The sequence below is a fragment of the Physella acuta genome, unplaced genomic scaffold (assembly GCF_028476545.2).
Source record: "Physella acuta isolate Inbredline_101_S28 unplaced genomic scaffold, ASM2847654v3 ptg000269l, whole genome shotgun sequence".
NCBI lineage: Eukaryota > Metazoa > Mollusca > Gastropoda > Physidae > Physella > Physella acuta.
Window position 1 is genome coordinate 185,137 of NW_026731788.1, and position 22,874 is coordinate 208,010.

At 43.7% G+C, this 22,874-nt stretch overlaps 1 protein-coding gene across 1 annotated transcript in view; it reads right to left on the bottom strand.

The window, feature by feature from the left end:
• Positions 1-12,112: 12,112 nt before the first annotated feature.
• LOC131939224 (dystroglycan 1) overlaps positions 12,113-22,874 on the bottom strand; it is a 63,419-nt gene continuing 52,657 nt past the window's right edge. The window contains exons 4-5 of the mRNA XM_059297425.1: positions 19,344-20,096; positions 12,113-15,093 (exon numbers count right to left, since the gene is read on the bottom strand). Of these exons, the coding sequence (XP_059153408.1) occupies positions 12,811-15,093; positions 19,344-19,523 (2,463 nt within the window). The 5' untranslated portion in view covers positions 19,524-20,096 and the 3' untranslated portion in view covers positions 12,113-12,810. The remainder of the gene's footprint in view (positions 15,094-19,343; positions 20,097-22,874) is intronic.

Genomic DNA, 22,874 nt, shown 5'->3' on the forward strand with positions numbered 1-22,874 from the left:
AACAAGTAACACAAAGCGAATGCTACCACGTTTTATGTCTGCCCCCCCCCCCTCACACGCACACATAAGATAAATGACAGCACGTCCACAACATGACGAGTGCCTGTAGACCACACATAAAACCTTCCCCATCTGACAGCCCCCATAAACCTTAACACAGCGAAACATCCTCCAGCGGGGATTTGAAATTCTGAACCAACGCGGACCCCATCATAAAAACAGTGCCATGATTTGTCTACATCGTGTACTCTAGTTCTATGCTGAGAGAAAATATGTAGAGTCTGGTTAAAAATGATACTGGAGTTTCTGTGCTGTTCTTATAATTGCTGTTTTTATAGTAATAGGCATATGATGTTGCTGCTGACAGGTTGTAACACAAGTTGCAGTAGAGGGGAGTGTTGTAGGAAGAGGCGTAGCGACCCTTCCCGGCGCCCGGGGACGAACTTTCGATTTGCACCCCCCTCAAACTTTCAATTAGCTTTTTCAACCCATTTTGGCGCCCCCGTAAGGTCGGCGCCCGGGGACATATGCCCCCCCCCCCCGCCCCCACCTACTCTCTACGCCTCTGGTTGTAGGTTAATCTCAGGTGACAACCCGTTTGGATGAAGCAGTGATCTATCTCAGGTAGAGTTTGTCAGAGTAACTCAGTTAAAATACAACTCGCTTTTTCAAGATAAACTGAACCATAATGAAATTTAATTAAAACTTGATTAATCTGAAAATGACGAGCAATGTCATCACTCTGGGCATTAACGATGTAACAAACACTGACATCAAAGTGGACATCTCTTTGGAGGTGGAAGGGGAGGGGGGTCAAGTAGTGTAACTAAGGGATGATGGGGGGGGTGCACATGTAAGTATTGCACTCTTCTTACGGGGTCAGCTCAAATCTAGGCTGGCGGATGTAGGACGTCATGTGCAACTGTCTCCTTGAGTCGATGTATGAGACCATGTCCTATCTTTATTTTTACAAGCTTTTATTTAGCTTGCTTCCTCTGTCGTGCTTCTATTTCTCGTGCTTCGCCCGTCAAGGGTCGAAACTTACGAGTAAAATTTCGAGCACTTCTACCGGACTGATTTCTGTCAAACATAGCGCGTAGTCCAACACCGGAAATGTATAAAGGATTATCTCTTGAAGGATGACAACTCGAGCTAGGGACATTAATTGGGAGATTAATGTATTAGCACTCTCCCCTGATTGTGAACACGACGGTTCTATAAATAGCACACGGAACAGAACCCTCTCATTAACATACATTATCTCATTAGCATAAATTACATAAATCTGTTGGGGAGATTTAAAGGCTTGAAATATTTGCCGCTATTTTGCACCATGTGTTCCGTGGGTCACATGTTTTTAAGGTCATCTTGACCTGCTAGCGACTGGCTCTGACACATGTGAAACATTAATCTGCTGTGTAATACACATTAGGTTATGTTAGGTTTGCCTGTCGTCCCTCATGGGACATAGGCCGCTGACAAGAGCTTTCCAGGTATCTCTGTCCTGGGCTAGTCTCTCCAACTGTCCCCAGGTGTATCCAATCTTCTTGGTGTCTTCTTCCAGGTCACGTCTCCAGGTCTTTCTTGGTCTGCCTCTCCTCCTCTTGCCCTGTGGATTGCGTTTCTGTAGCGAGTAATTAGTTTTACGATATAAGGTTGCTGACCTTATGCTCAACCCCCATCCCCCAATCAGGCCCATCATTAATCTGCTGTATATTATGTCAGGTTCGACATTAATCTGCTGTGTTCTACACATCAGACTCGTCTCAGAGGCGTAGCGACCCTTCCCGGCGTCCGGGGACAAAGTTTCGATTTGCACTCCCCCTCTCAAGCTTTCAATTTATTTTTCCAACCCATTTTGGCGCCCCCTTAGGTCGGCGCCCGGGGGCATATGTCCCCGTCCCCCCCGTCCCCCACCCTCGCCACGCGTCTGGCCCGTCTACACAGCCGCCATCAAAGGTGGGTGGACACACAAACGTCAAAAAACTCTGGTCCAGGATTGTAAAACACGAACCAACTACAGCATTATTGACAAGATCACTTAGTCTTGTAAACTACCACACGCTAATCTTTTAAACTGCCACACACTAATCTTTTAAACTGCTACATGCTAATCGTTTAAACTATGACATGCTAATCTTGTAAACTACCACACGCTAATGTTTTAAACTGCCGCATGCTAATATTGTAAACTACCAACGTTAATCTTTTTTACTCGCACACGCCAATCATTTTAATCATTTGTCAGCACGTATCATAGCTTTTTCGATGTGTTTGACTATCTTGAATATGTATAAAACATACGTAGACTATACGTTTTTTGTGTGTAATTTTAATCTTGTTTATTACAAAATAGGACAACTAGGATATTTTTAATTCGAGATGTACTTTTTAAGCCACTACCCATTAAAATGAGATTTCTCACTTCATACCGGGGGGGGGGGGGGGGGGGGGGGTGGTGGTCAACCCTATGCTCAACCTCCTTATTTTCCCTAACGTAAGTCAGGTATTCATCAGGGCTGGATAGACTCAGGGATGTTCTACATGCTCAAACCTGAGATTCGCACTCAGTTCTTTCGGTTGAACAGTCGTGAGCTCTACTAACCTACAACGCTGTATCCCTAAGGCACATTAGGTCAACTTTATATTTGACACGTACACGTTACACATCAGGTAAATGAATGACGTTTTTTGAAAGAATGAGCTTTAGCTGGGTTGGGTAATGAAGTAAAAAAAAAAATTATAAATTCAACTCATAGAATCGGTCAATAAATTACAAATTTCGTCTACTAAGGGAATTAACTGTGTATTTTTTTTAATAGACAGGAATTTTCTGTGTTATGTGCCCTTTGACCAGAAAAATTAAGTGGTCTTTGGTGAACAATGATTATTTCATCGGCAAACGCAATCAGGGGAATGTACTACAAACAAGCCATAAAAGCTTGGCAAACAGAGTTGCCCCGGAGAGTGGCGCGGTGGGACGGCTGTGTGCATGAAACGAGGCGGGCCCGAGGTTATGAGCTAACATTGAGCTGGGTGCCAGACACACAAGCTAGCAGACTCGCTGATAATGGAAGAATCAGGAGATGAGAAGAGAAAAAAAAAACAACAACGAAACAAATATTGTGGGGATCATTATTTTTTTGATGAAATCAATGCGAGGTTGTTCTACATCAATTTATTATACAGCCCAATCAGTGGCGTAGCGAGGTCGGGTGTCACCCGGTGCGGCACTTAATGGTGTCACCCCCCCCCCCCCCCCAGAGTCGTAGCGACCCTTCCCGGGGACAAACTTGCAAATTTTCGATTTGCACCCCCCCCCCCCTCAAACTTTCGATTTGCACCCCCCCTCCCTCAAACTTTTGATTTGCACCATCCCCCAAGTTTTCGATTTGCACCCCCCCCCCCTTAAGTTTTTCTCTATATATTTTCCTATTTTTTGCCTTGGTGTCACCCCCCTAAATGGTGTCACCCGGTGCGGTCCGCACCCCCGCCCCCCCCCCCCCCCCCCTCGCTACGCCCCTGAGCCCAATGTTTTAATACCCCCTCCCCTGCCCGTGTCTTTCTCGGATTCCATTTTTATAATGTGCAAGTGACATGCGCACGTGCTATACGAACACGGCCACTCACACTTAACAATTTGGTATTGGACGTCTGCTTTCATTAAATCTGGCAAGTGATCGTCTGCTGTAAGGTAGACCTTCCCCGTCTCCCCCTTCACACCACCCTCCACCCCCGTCTGTCTGTTAACAGAGACAGACGGCGCGTGATTTGGATGAGTCACTACTGCAGCATCTATTGGACAATAACTTGCCTTCTTGTAAGCTATGTCTACATTAGAGAGCTCGTGCTATCGTCGATTTTATCATTTCCGTATGTAATATCTTCTATTATTTAAGTGTTAGTTATCTAATTTCCATATGTAATATCCAGGGGCGGAACTACCATACCGCCAGACCCCGCAATGCGGGGGGGGGGGGGGGGGGGGGGGCAGGACGTTTAGGGACCCAGTTCCGACCAAAAAACAATGAATTTTGTTTTTTTCAAAAATTATGTTTTTCATGCATCTTGAAAGTGGTTTTGTAAAAAAAAAAACAGGTCTACTATAGCAAAGATTGTTGCGTAGAAAAATATTTTAAAATCTACAAGAGCTATAGTTTGAAAGGTAGGTAAACAATCACACTACTTCCATGACTTACTGCCCTTCTTTAAAATAGGGATGCCCACGAAGCTCATTTAAATAGTTTTGTACTATGTATATTAAAAAGCAATTGATTCTCTGAATTGTTATTTAAATAAGAGGTACTATACAATAGTATAGCTATAAAAATCAATTTTTTCAAAATTGATATTATAAAAGCCAAAAATGAAAAAAATAAACATAACGCGAGAAACCATTTACGAATCAAGCTAACGTCTTTATATATTTTTGACCAGCATGATTATAATACATTATTTAACCAAAGATAGTTTGGACTAAATTTTTTCTGGTTTGTTCTCTCAGAATGGTTATATATTGCAATGTAGTAGACTAAATTACTCAGTTAAGATATAGATTATATATATATATATATATATATATATATATATATATATATATATATATATATATATATATTTATATATATATATAGGGGGCCCTAGTTTTTTCTTTGCGGGGGAGCCTTTGATTTCTAGTTCCGCCACTGGTAATATCCTCTATTATTTAAGTGTTAGTTATCTAATTTCCATATGTAATATCCTCTATTATTTAAGTGTTAGTTATCTAATTTCCATATGTAATATCCTCTATTATTTAAGTGTTGGTTAAGTAATTTCCGTAGCTAATATCCTCTATTTAAGTGTTAGTTATGTATTGTGTAATTTCCATATGTAATATCATCTATTTAAGTGTTAGTTATGTTATCTCCATCCATATGTAATATCCTCTTTTTTAGAGTTAGTTATGTAATTTCCCAATCAAATATCCACTATTTAATTGTTTATTATGTAAAATTTGTAAGTTCCACTAATTAATGTAATTAATGTCTAGTAAATGTGTTGTGAAGCGAACTTTGACAAAGAGCCTCAAGCTATCCCAAACGAACAGGAAACAAAGGGACACTATCTACTCGTGTTAAAGTTCATCTTGTTAGCCCCATTTCTTTGCATCGTTGCTATTTTGGTGACCAGAACTTGGTTGGGGAAAATGGCCCCCTTTGTTTTTCTATCAACGATCATAAAATCGCAGCGTAAGAGCAGCAGAACTCAGTCCTCAAAACAAGGTCTTCAAGGTCATTGGCCAGCTTGACGTCACAGAACTGATGTCATTATCTCCAATCTGACTCACTCTTCAAATATTAAACACATTACAGTCTATACTGAACACATTACAGTCTATACTGAACACATTACACTCCGTACTGAACACATTACACTCTGTAGTGAAAATTTCGCCATCTCACTCGCCTGTTCAACCCCCCCCCCCTTCCACCCCCCCCCCTCTCTCCCCCACCCATCTCCTGTTCCAACTCACAGTGTATGTCTCCTGAATTCAGAACGTTCCAGAAGAAACGACCGACCTCTGACCTAGTGTCTGACCCTTACCAGACGTACCCAAAAGTAATAACATCATGGGTATATTGACAAGTCCGAATTACGTCGATTTGTGATACCAAAGTATGCAAATTGTCGATTTGTAATACCATAGTATGCAAAATGTCGATTTGTGATACCAAAGTATGCAAAATGTCGATTTGTAATACCTATGCAAATTTTCGATTTGTAATACCTATGCAAATTTTCGATTTGTAATACCATAGTATGCAAAATGTCGATTTGTGATACCAAAGTATGCAAAATATTCATTTGTAATATAAAATTTAGGCAAAATTTCTATTTGATCCACCAAAGTAGGCAAAATGTCGGTTAGTATTACTGAATTTTGAAAAAAAAAAAACGTACTATGGACGACAAATGACGATTTTAGTTCCGAAAGAAACAAATAAAATTACTCCCAGACATGTCCTACCAAAGTTCGACAAATGTTCCACTCCAATGTTGGATAGGGTATACATATATTTGAGTTCTGACGTCATCAAATCACGTGGTTATCGGACACAGGAGTCTTGATCTTGACCTTGCCGTGTCGGTTAAACGTATGAAACCCGAGTTTCAAATCGAGGCTACCAAAACCGCTTGACCAAGACAGACAGACCAACACTCACATAAACACAAAACTGGTGAGTAGTATATAGTTTCCATTGTTGCTCATGGTTCTCGCTGTAAGACGTCTTGCTGTAGCAGTTGACTGAATGACGTCTTGCTGTAGCAGTTGACTGAATGACGTCTTGCTGTAGCAGTTGACTGAATGACGTCTTGCTGTAGCAGTTGACTGAATGACGTCTTGCTGTAGCAGTTGACTGAATGACGTCTTGCTGTAGCAGTTGACTGAATGACGTCTTGCTGTAGCAGTTGACTGAATGACGTCTTGCTGTAGCAGTTGACTGAATGACGTCTTGCTGTAGCAGTTGACTGAATGACGTCTTGCTGTAGCAGTTGACTGAATGACGTCTTGCTGTAGCAGTTGACTGAATGACGTCTTGCTGTAGCAGTTGACTGAATGACGTCTTGCTGTAGCAGTTGACTGAATGACGTCTTGCTGTAGCAGTTGACTGAATGACGTCTTGCTGTAGCAGTTGACTGAATGACGTCTTGCTGTAGCAGTTGACTGAATGACGTCTTGCTGTAGCAGTTGACCGAATGACGTCTTGCTGTAGCAGTTGACTGAATGACGTCTTGCTGTAGCAGTTGACTGAATGACGTCTTGCTGTAGCAGTTGACTGAATGACGTCTTGCTGTAGCAGTTGACTGAATGACGTCTTGCTGTAGCAGTTGACTGAATGACGTCTTGCTGTAGCAGTTGACTGAATGACGTCTTGCTGTAGCAGTTGACTGAATGACGTCTTGCTGTAGCAGTTGACTGAATGACGTCTTGCTGTAGCAGTTGACTGAATGACGTCTTGCTGTAGCAGTTGACTGAATGACGTCTTGCTGTAGCAGTTGACTGAATGACGTCTTGCTGTAGCAGTTTACTAAATGACGTCTTTTATAGGATGAACTAATTTACTGACGTCTTTATAGGCTGGATTTACTTATTGGCGTCTTTAGGGGATCAACTTTCCGTATGATGTCCTTTTGAGTAAACTTGGTTAAGACCTTTTTATTAGATCACTCTGCTGAAAGGCGTTTTTATTTAGTCAACTTATTGACGTCTTTATTTAGTCAACTTATTGACGTCTTTATTTTGTCAACGTATTGACGTCTTTATTCAGTCGACGAATTGACGTCTTTATTCAGTCAACGTATTGACGTCTCTATTTAGTCAAATTTTTGACGTCTTTATTATTAAATCAACTTAGATATGTGACGTGTCCATTTAGAGAAATATGAAAATTTTACACAAGCCACTAACATGTAATCTACGAATGTTGCCCCCCCCCCTGTATACTGCCTGTGTAGTTACAGCAGAAGCTATGTTAGGTTTGACCCACAATCATTGTGTCGGCCCACGTCATCAACACACTTGCCAACCCAGCAGCCCATCTTTCTACATCACTTGTGTTTTTTTTTAATAGGAAATAATTCACCGCACACATGCTTCTGATTTCTGCAAGCCAAGTGTAAACGCCGTGTCTTGTAGGCGAGCACATCCTTCACGTGCGGTGCCAAACGTCTCGCTACTCACCATGAACCCAGGGCTGTGGGAAACATGTACTCACATTCTACAACACATTTATTTCTCAGCGTTTTTTTTTTACACGATATGTTTTGATTTTAAAAAGTACGTTTTTGTTAGTTGTCTTGTACAAGATATGCCACTTTACCAGTGACCTTCATGTGACGTCATGTGTCACACCCCCCCTGTATCAGACACTATTTGACGTCACACTTTGCATCACTCCTCCGCTAAGACGTCACGTCACAGAAAGGGAATAGAGATGGCACGCAAACAATAGCGATGTCATGAATTTAACCTCACGCATCTTTACCAACAAGCAACAGTTAAACAATCTCTCATTGAAGATTTCACCACGCCGCTTCTGTAAACATAATTATCCGACCAAATTATGTTTTTGTTGTAAGCTGCAACGTAGCAGTCATGATGTTGCAGTGGGCCGTACTTACACCAGATGATGTTGAGGGCCGCACAGTGCATCACGTGATGCTGTTGGGGGCCGGACAATGCATCACGTGATAATGGCCGCATCATGCAGATCAGGGACATCATATGTACAAATTTCTCAATTTTTATTTGATAGACCCCAAAGTCGCCATTGTTCATATTACAAAATTCCTCAATTTTTATTTGATAGACCCCCATAGTCGTCAATGGTCACATTTTTGTCTAACTGATGTTATTTTCCAACAATTACCCAACACATTCGGTATTTATGACGTATTAAACCATGTGACGTAAATGATTGTTTGATTTATTTTGGACGATCCACACACAAAATTTCCTGCCCTACCTACAAGCAGTGTTTCTTCCAGACTTTTTTCTTCGGGGGGGGGGGGGGGGGGGGGGGGGGCTCTTGATATATTCGGGGTGGGGGGGGGGGGGGTGGGGCGGTCTACATTTTTCGGGGGGGGGGGGGCGGACACTAGTAAAAGTATATGTTTACTATATAAATTCCATCTCGTTCGGGGTGGGGAAGAGATGCCTGGAAGAAACTCTGCCTTCAGCACTGGGTCACAAACAGCGCTGGTAGTTGTACAAAGGTTACATATAGCACAAAACACAAGACGTTATCGTGATTTCAATTGACTTTATTGACATTCGACTAAGACGGACCTTTACAGCATAAAAACACTAGCAATAAACAGATTTAAACGATTGGATGGCCTCTAGTCAACGACACAACACACATGACAGCACACTACATGTCTGGTAAATCTAGGTCAAGGTCTATTGTCATTTTTGGCGGGGACCTAGGTGAACTTTGCATGTATGTACCTAATATAAGAACACAATGTTTGTCACAAATATGACAGCTCGAGACAGAAGTGAGCAGTTAAAGACTGTGAAGGCAGTTGCTAAAAAAACTATTGGGTTATCATCTAGTTCACACAATTAACTGCAGTATGTAGCTCACTAGGCCAAAAAGTATGTAGGTATTTGTTTTGACTCCTCTGTTCTTCACAAATATGTACTGGGGAAATCCCAGAGCTATACAATATGTGGGGATCTTATTTCAGTGTTTGGTAATGCTAAAATATCATCTTCTTTAAAAAGCTGGTTTGAATTACTGATAGTTTACTAAATAAGAAAAACTACTTGCTGAAGTCAACGCCTACCTTATCCCTAAGCAAAGCCTATCTTAAGTAAAGTTACCATTTTGAACTTGACAGTCGATGGGGCCCTAAGCCTGTTTCTGTGACCCCGACAGTGTGGTCAGTACTATACCCAGCCGCCTTTAGTTCCCATAACGTGAGTTAGGTGCACATCAGAGCTGGGTGGACTCAGTGACGTCCTGCTGGATTTGAACTCCAGACTTACGGTTTGCCAGTCTAGCTCTACTGCTAGGCCAAGCCGCCCCCTAAATCCCATAACATTTTACCAAAGATAACAATCTGAAACTTATTTTTGGAAGTCTATTGTTGGACATCTGTAAATTCAATACTCCTTACAATGTACTCTTTATAAATGTACCCCCACCCCAATATTCGTTTATATTTGTACCACTCCCTCCCCAACTCTCAATATCACTACATTTAAAAAAAACAGGTATCCATTAGTGGCTAGGATTATCTAGCTAAATCCGGATTTTATAATCCATGAAACGTGTTAAGGCTACGGATCAATATACATCTGAAGTAGTTAAATCAATGCAGGCATTTAACTGGCTTTAGTTTCCACGTGTAACTACGGCTGTTGACTAGGGAGAGATGGCTAAAAGTTAAGTCTTCAACTGCCTACTGTTGCCCACAACTATTGTCCTTATAGTGTTTGTCCAGGTCTACATAAGCTCGTGCAACTATTTAAACATCGAGTAACAACCAACAAACAAAATTCAACAGTTAATAAAGGGACTTAAGGCTTAAAATATTGAGGAAGCTCAACCTTGGTTACCTCCCGCCGAGAGATGACGTCATATGTACACACACGGCGATGATTAGCAAGGCAAACAACACATGAGAGGGGAGAAGAAAAAAATGTACACACTTGGTCAAAAAACATTTTATTCCTTAATCAAACTATGCATTCATGGTTTTATGGTATATCTACTAGAAGAACGGCTTGCTTAAAAACCTGATTCGGTCACTATTCATTTTTTTTATCATATAGAATCTAGATCTAGGCCTATATTTTAAAATATATTTGTTTTCAGATTTCATATACAAAAATCCCTGAAAAAATCTCTTCTCATTTAACCCTTTTTAGCAGTTATAAAGCCCAGAATTTTTTGGCTACACATCAATGGTTACCTCACTGCAATACATAGAGCATTGAGGGTTAATTACATTCTGAAACAAGCTGTAATAATTCATTGCATTATGGGACTATTTGAGTTGCTTTTACAATAATTGTTCCGAGGTTATAACATTCAAGTTTTTAGTCTAGCTCAATGATATATGGGTGACATGACATGTAATTTGAAAGTAAAACCAAAAGCAGTTTAGGTATCATCTTTAAACACTGAAGTTTAAGACTAAATTTTGTAACTTTTAGTTTCAAGTGTAAAATATTAGTCTGCAGTACAAATGAAACAGCACTACAATCTGACTTAACTATCAACAATTTTCTGAACTTTTACCTACATTTTTTAACAGTTGTACAAAACACAAACCTTAGTAAAACAGATAAAATTTCTGTGTTATGTGTTATAAATATGTTAGAGATGAGTACATGAGGTGATGGATGGTTACACAGGTACAATTGAACAAGTTAGTAGATTCAAATTAAATGATAGAAAGGATATTAATAAATTACAAATTCATCTTTTTATCAAACTGTTGACAGGTATTAAAAAAAAAATTAAATACAGCGTAAATATGTAAATATTGATGTAAACAAAGTAAATATGAATCAACCAACAAAACCTGACAGACATGACCCAGTCCACAAACTGACTAGCTCAAGTGATAGTTGTACAGCACCTCACAGCGCAGGACCAGGTTCAAACCCCAACCAGACTAACACACAGCTACAGACTGACCACAACAACAGCTACAAACTGACCACTGGATATGTCAAGTAGATACATGGAAAACATTAAACTGACCACCGTTCATTCATTATTTTAATTTAAAGGGAATAAAAAATTTTGAGCCGTGAGCTCCAGAATTGAATGCAATCCACATTTGTTGAGGGACAAGTTTGCCCCATTTGTTGTTTGACAAGTTTGCCACATTTGTTGTGGAACAAGTTTGCCACATTTGTTGTGGGACAAGTTTGCCACATTTGTTGTGGGACAAGTTTGCCACAAAGGGCAGATTGAGGCATGAGGTTGATTGGTGAAAATGCTGAAAAAATGTTAAACCTGGTTTAGCACATGTCAAGTTAACCAAAGATCTGTTGAACATTAGATTGTGAACACAACAAAAAAATATAAAGCTTCATCCACACATTTACTCCACTTCATGAAGGCTGTTTGGTGAAGCCTTCAATAATGTCTCAAACAATTTGCTTTCACACCGAATGGTAAAGTTTATACAAAATCAAACAAGCTGACCGTCATACTGACCATCAACCATCTTCCGCCAGTAGTCAGAGACCCCAGAAATTCCAGCAACCTGGTCCGTCACATGCAAATGATTCCAATCCTAAATTTTGCTGCCGATGTTCACAGCATTTCATTCCATCAACTTTTACAGACACTAAATTAGTACATCAACATCTGCAGACACTAAATTAGTACATCAACTTAATCGGGGAAAAAACTAATTTTTTAGACTCAACTTTTCCTAGACAACTTAATTAGTATTCAGTTGTTAGACAGCTTTAATTAGTATATACTTACTAGACATGTTGGGAGTTTTTAATTATTAAATACACAATATTAGTTCTTGACGCAATCTTTATAATTCAGTTAAAATTACATTAACCTAATACAATAAATATTGTATAACATAATGAAGACATCAGGTTTATAAATTAGCTGTTGTAATCATACGGCATAAAAAATATGTACTAAACAAGAACAAATGACATGTTCATTAGCAAAAAAAAAACTTTTGGTAAACACAGTTCAATATGTTGAATGGAATGAAACAATGTCAGTCAATATTTCGTCTGTTCACCATTGAATTATGAAGGAACAGCAACATTATGACAGTAAAGTTTCCAAGCAAAGTAAATATGACAGTAAAGTTTCCAAATAAAGTAAATAATATCAAATTATAGGTAAAGAAAGCCACATCCAAAAAAAAAAAAAAACCACACTCAGCATTAATAACTGCCACATCCACCATTTGTGGAAACCACACTCAGCCGCATCTTAAAACCACATTCATCCACACATGGCAACCACATCTAGCGCCTAATGAAAAAAAACCACTTTCAATCACATGACAACCGTATGGCAATCCATCTCCGACAGGCGTGGGTAAATGTTAAGCTTATCCGTCAGTGTATGGATAAGTGTAGCAATTATCCACAGGATACAGTAGGATGGCTGTCTGTAAAACTCAGACCAGAGCATAGTCTGACCAGTGGAAAAAAACAGAAAATCTTTTCCTATCAGCGGCACAAACAAGAGGAAGGTGTCAGCTGAGCTGGTCAGTGTCCAGGGGTGTTAACTTTTTATTCTAGAACTCTCAAACACACATCTAGGGCAGGATCTGAGGGGGCTGAGTAAACTGCTGGTGGGTGGGCCGCGGCTGCTTACTGTTGGTCGACGTCTGGACTGGGGGGTGTGGGGGCTCGTACGGCATCTCCGTTATACCATCCCCATTCTGTGCACTGTCTGTGACGTAGATGTTCCTTTGGTTGTTGTAGCGCTCTGGACTTTCACTCGGACCTCGGTGATATTCTGGGGGCGGGGCCGGACTTCCCTCGACCAGTAAAGGTTTGTTGACGTCGCTGGGCTTGTCCTCCAGCTCGTCGGGGAATATGACAGGTGCGCCTTTGTTGATGAAGGTGTTCTGCTCCTCCACGTTCATCTTGCCCTTGCGCTTCTTGCGGTACAGGCAGCAAGCGATCAGCAGTGCAATCAGCAAGATGGCCACAATGACCACGGCAGGCACCACGGTGGTGATCCAAACGTCATCGTCTCCGCCCGCGGATCCTTTAGCCACAGCGTCAGTTGTGTCGTCAGGTTTATCGCTGGTTTTTGCTGTGGTTGATTTGGAATCATCCATCCCAGGATCCTGTTCGTCATCATCCGGCTTCATGCTTGGATCTACTGGTGCAATGGGCTCCTCTGGTTCTGCCACCACTTTATCCATTTTTGCACTGCATGTTTTTTTGGGCTCAAAGGTCAGCTGTTTGAGAGCATAGGGCCGAAGTGTTTCAACAGCATGGGCAGTGATCTTTTGATCATCCACAACATTTTTAAGAAGATCTTTGAGCTTGTCAGCCTGACAGGGTTGGTATGCCAGAGTTTTGTTGGCCCATGTAAAGATGACTGAGCCATTCTTGATGCTCACAACATTAATATTGCTCAGATTGGTGTCACCAAATACCTTAGCAATGCGTGTGGCCAGCTCAAATTTGTCAGAGAAATTGGACATGAATGTGTTGTAGTTGTAATCCACAGTTATGCCAAACTCATGGTTGGGGGTATCCTTTTTTTTATGTCCTTTCAAGTTGATTTTAACGTCCACAGACTCTGATAGTGTCTCCCCATTGATTGACTTCTCACCAATCAACTTCAGCTTGTGGTTGGGGACTTCACCAGGGAATGGAAACATTTTAATTTTCTGATTTTTCTCATCAAACATAAGGAAAGAACTGGAGGAGATGATTTCGGAAGTGTTGTTAAAAAGTTTTAAGCGCAGGCTTTGGGTCTCAGCCACCTCGCAGTCCTTAAATGTGTCTTCAGGGATTTCATATTCCTTGTAGTCACCCAATATTGCCTCCACAGTGAGGGAGCCTTTGGTTTTGAGTCTCTGGCAGTCAGGTGGTGGAGGTGGTGTAACTACAACCTTATCTGTAGGTTTACCAGTGGTGCTTGTCTTGGTTGGTTTGATGGGCAGCTTGGTTGTTTTCATGGGAGGCTGCGTGGTGATGGTTGTCTGAGTGGGCATGAGCATGGTTTGTGTGACGTCTTTAGGCTTGGGTGGTGGCTGTGGTGGTGCCAGGGTGGGCAGATCTGTTTTGTCCATGGGGGCGTACGTGGATGTGGGCTGGATGATGACAGGAGATTCCATCACTACCACCATGTGCGTCAGGGTGTCACCAACACCGGTTTGGGCGCCGGTGGTTTGGGTTTTGGTGGACATGATGGGTGTGACGGAGGGCGTGGGGGTGTTTAATGCCTGCCGTCTCTTCCTGGTTGGTGCCTGAATGTGGCTGTTGGTCACGTGCCAGCCAATGACGGGGTTGCCTAAAGCTTGAGCCATCAACCCGCTAGTTGAGTCCTCGTCCAGTTTTTGCAGGACGGGGAAATGACCGTCCTTGACCAGTCCGCAACCAACAGGCCATGAGATGAACAGACCCTGGGTCTTGGGCTCCGCGCAGTCACCCACCCCAGAGACTAACGCGGAGCTGTCGTGCATGGGGCTGTTTCCCACAGGAACCATCTTGACCATGTCCTCGTGGAGCTGCATGTGTGCCAGGAACCTCTGTAGCAGCGCCAGTCTCTCCTGGACCGGGATCTTATCAAAGTCCACGTCAATGATGATGGTGGCCACGGTCTCTGGCTCGCTCTGCTTGCAGTGGACAAACTCCGGCCCAGTTGTCTTGAACCTCAGAGGGGTGCCGGAGGTGTGGGTGGGCACATCCCTGACGAACAAGGTGAAGGTCACGGAAGCCTGGCTGGCTGACCCTTGGGCGGTGATCTCCAGGTAGAGCTGGCCAGCATCCTTAGGCGCAGGGATGCCCTGGAGGATGTTGTTGCTGGGATCAAACTCCAGCCACGCAGGTAGTGCTGAGCCATCCACAGATTTGATCTGAAAAGAAACATTGACAAAAGTTAAATCATTTTTTCATTGACAAAAGTTAAATCATTTCTTCATTGACAAAAGTTAAATCATTTCTTCATTGAGTTTTTTGAACATCATAAACTTTGTTTTATAAGCACAAGTAGATTAATTATTTTAGATTAATTATTTGACAAATTGTGATGTTTCATTCTAATATCTTACACTAAAGCTAACATTAAGTAAAATATTTTATTAAATAAAGCTACCATTATTGTTTTGACTAACAAAAGTGCTGAGGTGTATAGATGAGTCAAAGAGATGATTCTAAATGGTGAGGTAGAAAGGTGAGTTAGACTGTTCCCTTTTGACCAGCACCATGGGTTACTCTAACCAGCCTCTGATTGTGGAGAGAGGGGGGGGGGGGTGTTCTCAAGTATTGATAGCAGAATGAAATTACTGCTACAATCTAGCCCTGCTACACTGCTACAATCTAGCCCTGCTACACTGCTACAATCTAGCCCAGCTACACTGCTACAATCTAGCCCAGCTACACTGCTACAATCTAGCCCAGCTACACTGCTACAATCTAGCCCAGCTACACTGCTACAATCTAGGCAATCTACACTAGCCCTGCTACACTGCTACAATCTAGCCCAGCTACACTGCTACAATCTAGCCCAGCTACACTGCTACAATCTAGCCCAGCTACACTAGCCCAGCTACACTGCTACAATCTAGCCCAGCTACACTGCTACAATCTAGCCCAGCTACACTGCTACAATCTAGCCCAGCCACACTGCTACAATCTAGCCCAGCTACACTGCTACAATCTAGCCCAGCTACACTGCTACAATCTAGGCCAGCTACACTAGCCCTGCTACACTGCTACAATCTAGCCCAGCTACACTGCTACAATCTAGCCCTGCTACACTGCTACAATCTAGCCCAGCTACACTGCTACAATCTAGGCCAGCTACACTAGCCCTGCTACACTGCTACAATCTAGCCCAGCTACACTGCTACAATCTAGCCCTGCTACACTGCTACAATCTAGCCCAGCTACACTGCTACAATCTAGCCCAGCTACACTAGCCCAGCTACACTGCTACAATCTAGCCCAGCTACACTGCTACAATCTAGCCCAGCTACACTGCTACAATCTAGCCCAGCTACACTGCTACAATCTAGCCCAGCTACACTGCTACAATCTAGCCCAGCTACACTGCTACAATCTAGCCCAGCTACACTGCTACAATCTAGCCCAGCTACACTGCTACAATCTAGCCCAGCTACACTGCTACAATCTAGCCCAGCTACACTGCTACAATCTAGCCCAGCTACACTGCTACAATCTAGCCCAGCTACACTGCTACAATCTAGGCCAGCTACACTAGCCCTGCTACACTGCTACAATCTAGCCCAGCTACACTGCTACAATCTAGCCCAGCTACACTGCTACAATCTAGCCCAGCTACACTAGCCCAGCTACACTGCTACAATCTAGCCCAGCTACACTGCTACAATCTAGCCCAGCTACACTGCTACAATCTAGCCCAGCCACACTTCTACAATCTAGCCCAGCTACACTGCTACAATCTAGCCCAGCTACACTGCTACAATCTAGGCCAGCTACACTAGCCCTGCTACACTGCTACAATCTAGCCCAGCTACACTGCTACAATCTAGCCCTGCTACACTGCTACAATCTAGCCCAGCTACACTGCTACAATCTAGCCCAGCTACACTAGCCCAGCTACACTGCTACAATCTAGCCCAGCTACACTGCTACAATCTAGCCCAGCTACACTGCTACAATCTAGGCCAGCTACACTAGCCCTGCTACACTGCTACAATCTAGCCCAGCTACACTGCTACAATCTAGCCCAGCTACACTAGCCCAGCTACACTAGCCCAGCTACACTGCTACAATCTAGCCCAGCTACACTGCTACAATCTAGGCCAGCTACACTAGCCCTGCTACACTGCTACAATCTAGCCCAGCTACACTGCTACAATCTAGCCCAGCTACACTGCTACAATCTAGGCCAGCTACACTAGCCCTGCTACACTGCTACAATCTAGCCCAGCTACACTGCTACAATCTAGCCCAGCTACACTGCTACAATCTAGCCCAGCTACACTGCTACAATCTAGCCCAGCTACACTGCTACAATCTAGGCCAGCTACACTAGCCCTGCTACACTGCTACAATCTAGCCCAGCTACACTGCTACCATCTAGCTCAGCTACACTGCTACAACCTAGCCCAGCTACAACCTAGCCCAGCTACACAGCTATCGTCTAGAGTGTTAGATGTACAAAAAGAATTGACAGTAGCGCACACCTTGCATGGGAAACTTAGATGTGTCTCGTTTGTGATCGTCTATCAATTGAAGGTTTTCGGGTAAATCCGATGTAAGATCCTAAATTTAGATCTCTTTAGAGTACGGTGTGAATCGCTGTGTTAGGCGGGCTTAGAATCTTGACACCTGTGCATGTCGCGGCTACAGGACAATTAGTTGGTGCTTCGATCCTTGGCTTTAGTAGGTGTTATACGGCCACATGTAGGGCGAGGGAAGGGCGCTACAGTGGGGGATCATTTTCTATGGAACAGAATGTGTGGGTCGATTACTGTGGTACTGAACGGTTGATGGGGACTTGAAAAACATGGTCAGACTACAACGGTGATACGCCGATAGGTGAGACACCGATAGGTGATACGCGGGGACATGCTGGATTGGTAACACAGCATGGTAAAACACCGACGTGGTGACACGCTGACAAGGTGACACGCGGACAAGGTGACACCGACGTGGTGATACGGGTACACAGACAAACTGACACACCACCACTGTAACACAGAGAAACATCTCTCTACACGGCTGAGGCTAAGAAGTAAATCGATGGTCAGCAGTTTAGTTCAAAGCTAGAAGAGTGTGATAGGGTTGATCTATACCCCTGTGTTGATTAGTCTAGTACTACAGTGTGTAGATTGGTCTTTTAGTCTACAGTGGCAGGTCATACTTGCTCGTGACGGGGACTCGGTAACTTTGACTGTGTCATACCAAAAAGTCCCGACCCGATATATGAACACCGTCATTACAATATGGAGGCCGAGTGGAGGGCTGTGTGGGGGTCGTATGTTTGACCACGTTTCAACCCACTCACAACACTGGGAAGGGGGTTACTGTCAGCTGGCCTGTAAAGGTGTGAGGGGGGGGGGGGGGTCGTATATGTGTACACAAGAAACTGTACGTCGCCATAATGTGTGTGTGTGGGGGGTGTGGTATGTGTGAGATCACGGTCAACCACTATGTGACCCACATCACCATAATGTGTGGGGGTGTGTGGTATGTGTGAGACCACTATGTGACCCACATCACCATAATGTGTGGGGGTTGTGTGTCATGTGTGAAACCACTGTTACCCACATCACCATAATGTGTGGGGGTTGTGTGTCATATGTGTGAAACCACTGTTACCCACACCACCATTATGTGGGGGTGTGTGTGGTATGTGTGAGACCACTATGTTACCCACACCACCACAAGTGGGAGTATCACGAGACTAATGCCCGCCCCGCTATTGTGGGCACCTCATTATGTTAAACAGATGCAAACTAAAGTAAACAATGCAGGATCGGTGAACACGCGTCATCAGACAGGTTAGGTGGGGTGTGGAGGGGTGGGGTGGGGTGGGCTGCAGAATTTTGGCAAGGAATGTGAACACACGGGTGGATTAGATGACGTCATGTTAACAAAAGGTTAATGGGGGGGGGGGCATTGATCCTATGATAAGAGATTTCCCTTATAACTATGTTTTACTGTTAGTCTAAGTGAGAAATAGTAAGGTTAGGTTTAGAGTTTAGAGTGAGGTATAGGGCTAGTAAAACAGTAAGATATCAATTGTGATATAGGCCCTATTGGGTTGGATTTTTTTTACATTTACCCGTTCAAAACTATCAAATTATCTTAAATTGGCAGGGAAAATTCTGATCATTGACGACACCAAGTCCGATAATGATCTTCCAAAAATAGGTTTGTTTGGTTGTTGGCAGTATTGTAATCTCAACTAGTTTTATGGTTAGAAGTAATAGGCGTATGGTAGGACTAGGGATAAAGTTAGCAGTGATATTAGCAAGTCATATGCGCATTTAGTTAACTACCACTAACCTAACACCCCCATTTTAAAAATATTCTATTATTGTGCCATTATTGGACACTGGTATAAAAAAAATTCCCCCCAAAAGTTCAATCTATTTATAGCACGAGTACTCACCGTATACGAAGTGACGTCACCGCTGAAAGCGTCGCTTGGAATGTGCATGCGAAACATGCGGCCCACGGTGGCCGTCCCGTCGGCGACGCCCCATTTCACGGCCACGCCTTCCTGCTGGGCCGAGGTCAACACTGCCAAACTGACCACCACTAAACTCCACACAACAGAAAAACTCGCCATTTCTTGAAAAAAAAAACTTGATGTACTGAAATAATTTTAACTCCCGTTTAAATCATCAGTATCCACAGTTAGATGGGAGAATAAATCCACAAAAATCCAATATCCGAGGCGAGATGGAGGGATTAAAAGCACCAGATGGTCGAGATTATGTGACGGGCGAACGTGGCGAGGGCTGTGTTCCCCTCAGTGCCAGTGTCACTACAGCCGGGCTGTATTGTTGTCTGAGTTGCCAGTTAGTACAGCCGACGGTCCCACGTGTTTGGGCCAGGTAAACACAGGTAAAAATAACACAGGTAAAAAAAACACACACGGGGCCCGCTCCACACGGAGAAAGATATCAGCCGGTTAGAAGACAGAGGGTTGAAACACGACGTCACGGTCTAGTTCGTCGAGAGATAGGCCCGGTCGGAATTCATTCACACGAGTCACTGGGTTTTCATTCAGGATGGAATTTCTAGCGTCGCAGTGGAGAACTGAGATCCTGCAGGCTAAGTCTGCGAGCCCTGATCCTACTCAACTCGTCTCGTGAGTCAGCCCTCGGCCTGTCCTCGTCTACACGGTTGATCACACAGCCTGCAACAAAGAAATAATTTTATATTTAGTTTAATCACTAGACGAACTAAAACGTCGCTACTACGGTAATCACGTGGTCCATAATTTGAAAAATACTACAATCTTCTGTTAGCTAAATATGCTGAATTAAACAAAAAAGGCGGTTAGTTCGCGATATTAAAATCAACAATACCATACACGTCTAAATTCGGATAACGATGCGGGAAGCTGAGAAATAAGTGGGACGTCATTAATTACGGTGTTTAATAACGGTACGTCATGTCTAGTGCCTTTCCGTGTTAACGTGGGGTGTACCGTCGTGCTTCGATCTAATCTTCCACACACGAACCTATCCTACAAAAACCTCTCTTTTAACAACCTATCCTAAACAATCCCCGTACCTATCCCAGACCCCTACCTGCTTTCCCTGGCATGTGAACATTTACCCCCCCCCCCCCCCCTCCCCAGACCATTCCTTCACTTCTCGTCCAGTCAACTGTGACCTCCAGCCCCATGACCCCTGACCTGACCGCCGACACGGTCCCCTGGACATGTGCTTAAATTTATTACAATGACCTTAACCACCCAAGGACCTACTGTAGATATGTCCTTCAGGGGCAGATAACCCATCCTTTACAACCACCGGGACTCCCCCCCCCCTCCATTTTAACAACATACACCGTGGCGGCCATGTTTGTAAGGAGAGGAACTTTGTTTTTTCTGTTCCCCATCTATTAGCCAACCCAACAGTCGATGGCATGACCTAGATATGGCCGTATTCCACTCGCCTGGCCTACTCAATGCCCAGACAATCACATCGCTCACGGCTAAATATAGAGGCCCTCTCGTGGACTCTGTTAAACGAGAGTTGACGTGTGGTGTGCGCGGGAACAAGTGGCTAGTCACGTGATCTGTAGTCTCGTAGTTTTACACGGGAGCAGAGTTTTTAAATCTTCTGACAAGTTGACTTCCGGTAAGTCTTGGACTCTCTCCCCCCCCCCCCCTTTTACACAACATATACTGCCATAATTTAAATACTTAAGTCTATTCTGTGTATGTAATTCTTAATCACAGAGAAAGCAACCATAGGCGTCACTGAGGATAGGGGATGAGTGAACAAGAGAACTGATGGTGAACTACCACCAGACCAGACACGCCTAGAACATTCACGTAACACAATCCATGCATGGTGTCCATCATTGCCCCCCCCCCCCCGTATACAAAGTTCCTGATGTGTCGCTAAAGTTTACTTTTACAATACCTGGCTAATGACTGTTTCAATAAATGCGTGAGGGGTGGATGGAATGGGATCTGTTTGTGTAGGCCTACAGTCGGAACGTGAGTACACAATGGAGGGGTTTGTGTGTGTTGTTGGTAGTGGGTGTGTGGGGGAACGGTGTGTGGGGGGACGGTGTGTGGGTATGTTGGTATAGAGAGAATACTGGGTTAGTGTGTGGGTGGGGTGTGTGGGCACAGGTGGGTTCTGGTGGTGGGTGTATGATGTAGGCGCCGAGTTAGTGTGGGTGGTGGTGAAAGTGAGGGCACATGGTGAGTGGATAGTGTGGGAACAGTGAGGGCACATTGTGTGGGAACAGTATGGGCATATGAGTGTACTAGGTCTGTGTATGTCTAAAACTTCACGTAGATATATACACCAGCGGGGGGAGCCAATTACCCAATCTAAACACGTCTGATGCCCGGCTCCACCTCTGTACATTTATAAACAGTCCTCTACTATCGCCCTTTCAATCCAAACCTTTTTTTTTTCTCGCATTGTCTGAGCCAAATTTTTTTCCATGGACTATTTTATGTGTATACCCCCGGCTGTTTTTAACAGATGGCTTACCCGAACATAAATTACCGAGAGTGGACTTAGACGGGGGGGGGGGGGGGGGGGGGGGTAGGGGGGTCAATCTGGAGATAAATTCAGACGACACCGCGGGAGGGGGGCGCTATGCCAGGTATTCAGGTCAAAGATAAGACGGTCGCTTCATCGTTTTGTTCTCAGGCCATTACGTTTCTTCCTTTTGTTTCACCTAGCAACTGCCCGGCAACACGTACCTGGCCAGTGTAGGCCTGCCACTTTGATAGATGAAAGCTTTTTACATTGGCGGTACTGAGTCAGGGTTCATCTTGGGACTGATACGACTACTGAACAATGCTTGTAGACAATAGACATGTCTGCACTCATTACAATTAATTACATTTTAATTTATTACCTAAATAGTTGGAAAAAAAACCCACTGGTGTAAGTTACTATCTTTAAAGAAAAGTGAAGTAGAAAGGTGTAGCTGTGACAGTATGAACCATTGACACGTGTGTCGCTGATAGACGAACCTTGTCTCGCGATGTATGCTGGGTAGCACAAGGGTTGGTAGCACTGGATAGCACATGAGTTGGTAGCACTGGATAGCACAAGGTTGGGTAGCACAAGGTTGGGTAGCACAAGGCTGGGTAGCACAAGGGTTGGGTGGCACAATGTTGGGTAGCACAAGGGTTGGATAGCACAAGGGTTGGTAGCACTGGGTAGCACAAGGGTTGGGTAGCACAAGGCTGGGTAGCGCTGGGTAGCACAAGATGCGTGTTTATCAGGCGACAAAGCCGTTCTTGTCTAAAGCTATTTGAACACAAACTTTAAAGACGAGCTATAAAAACACGGAGGTACTGGAGAAACTGGGTAGACATGAACTAAAAGGTGAGGAGGGGTGGAGCTATTACCTGTAAGCTATTTTTGGAACCAGTAGGGGGGGGGGGGGGCAGTAAACATAGCTGGGACGACGATCCATATATATTGTGATG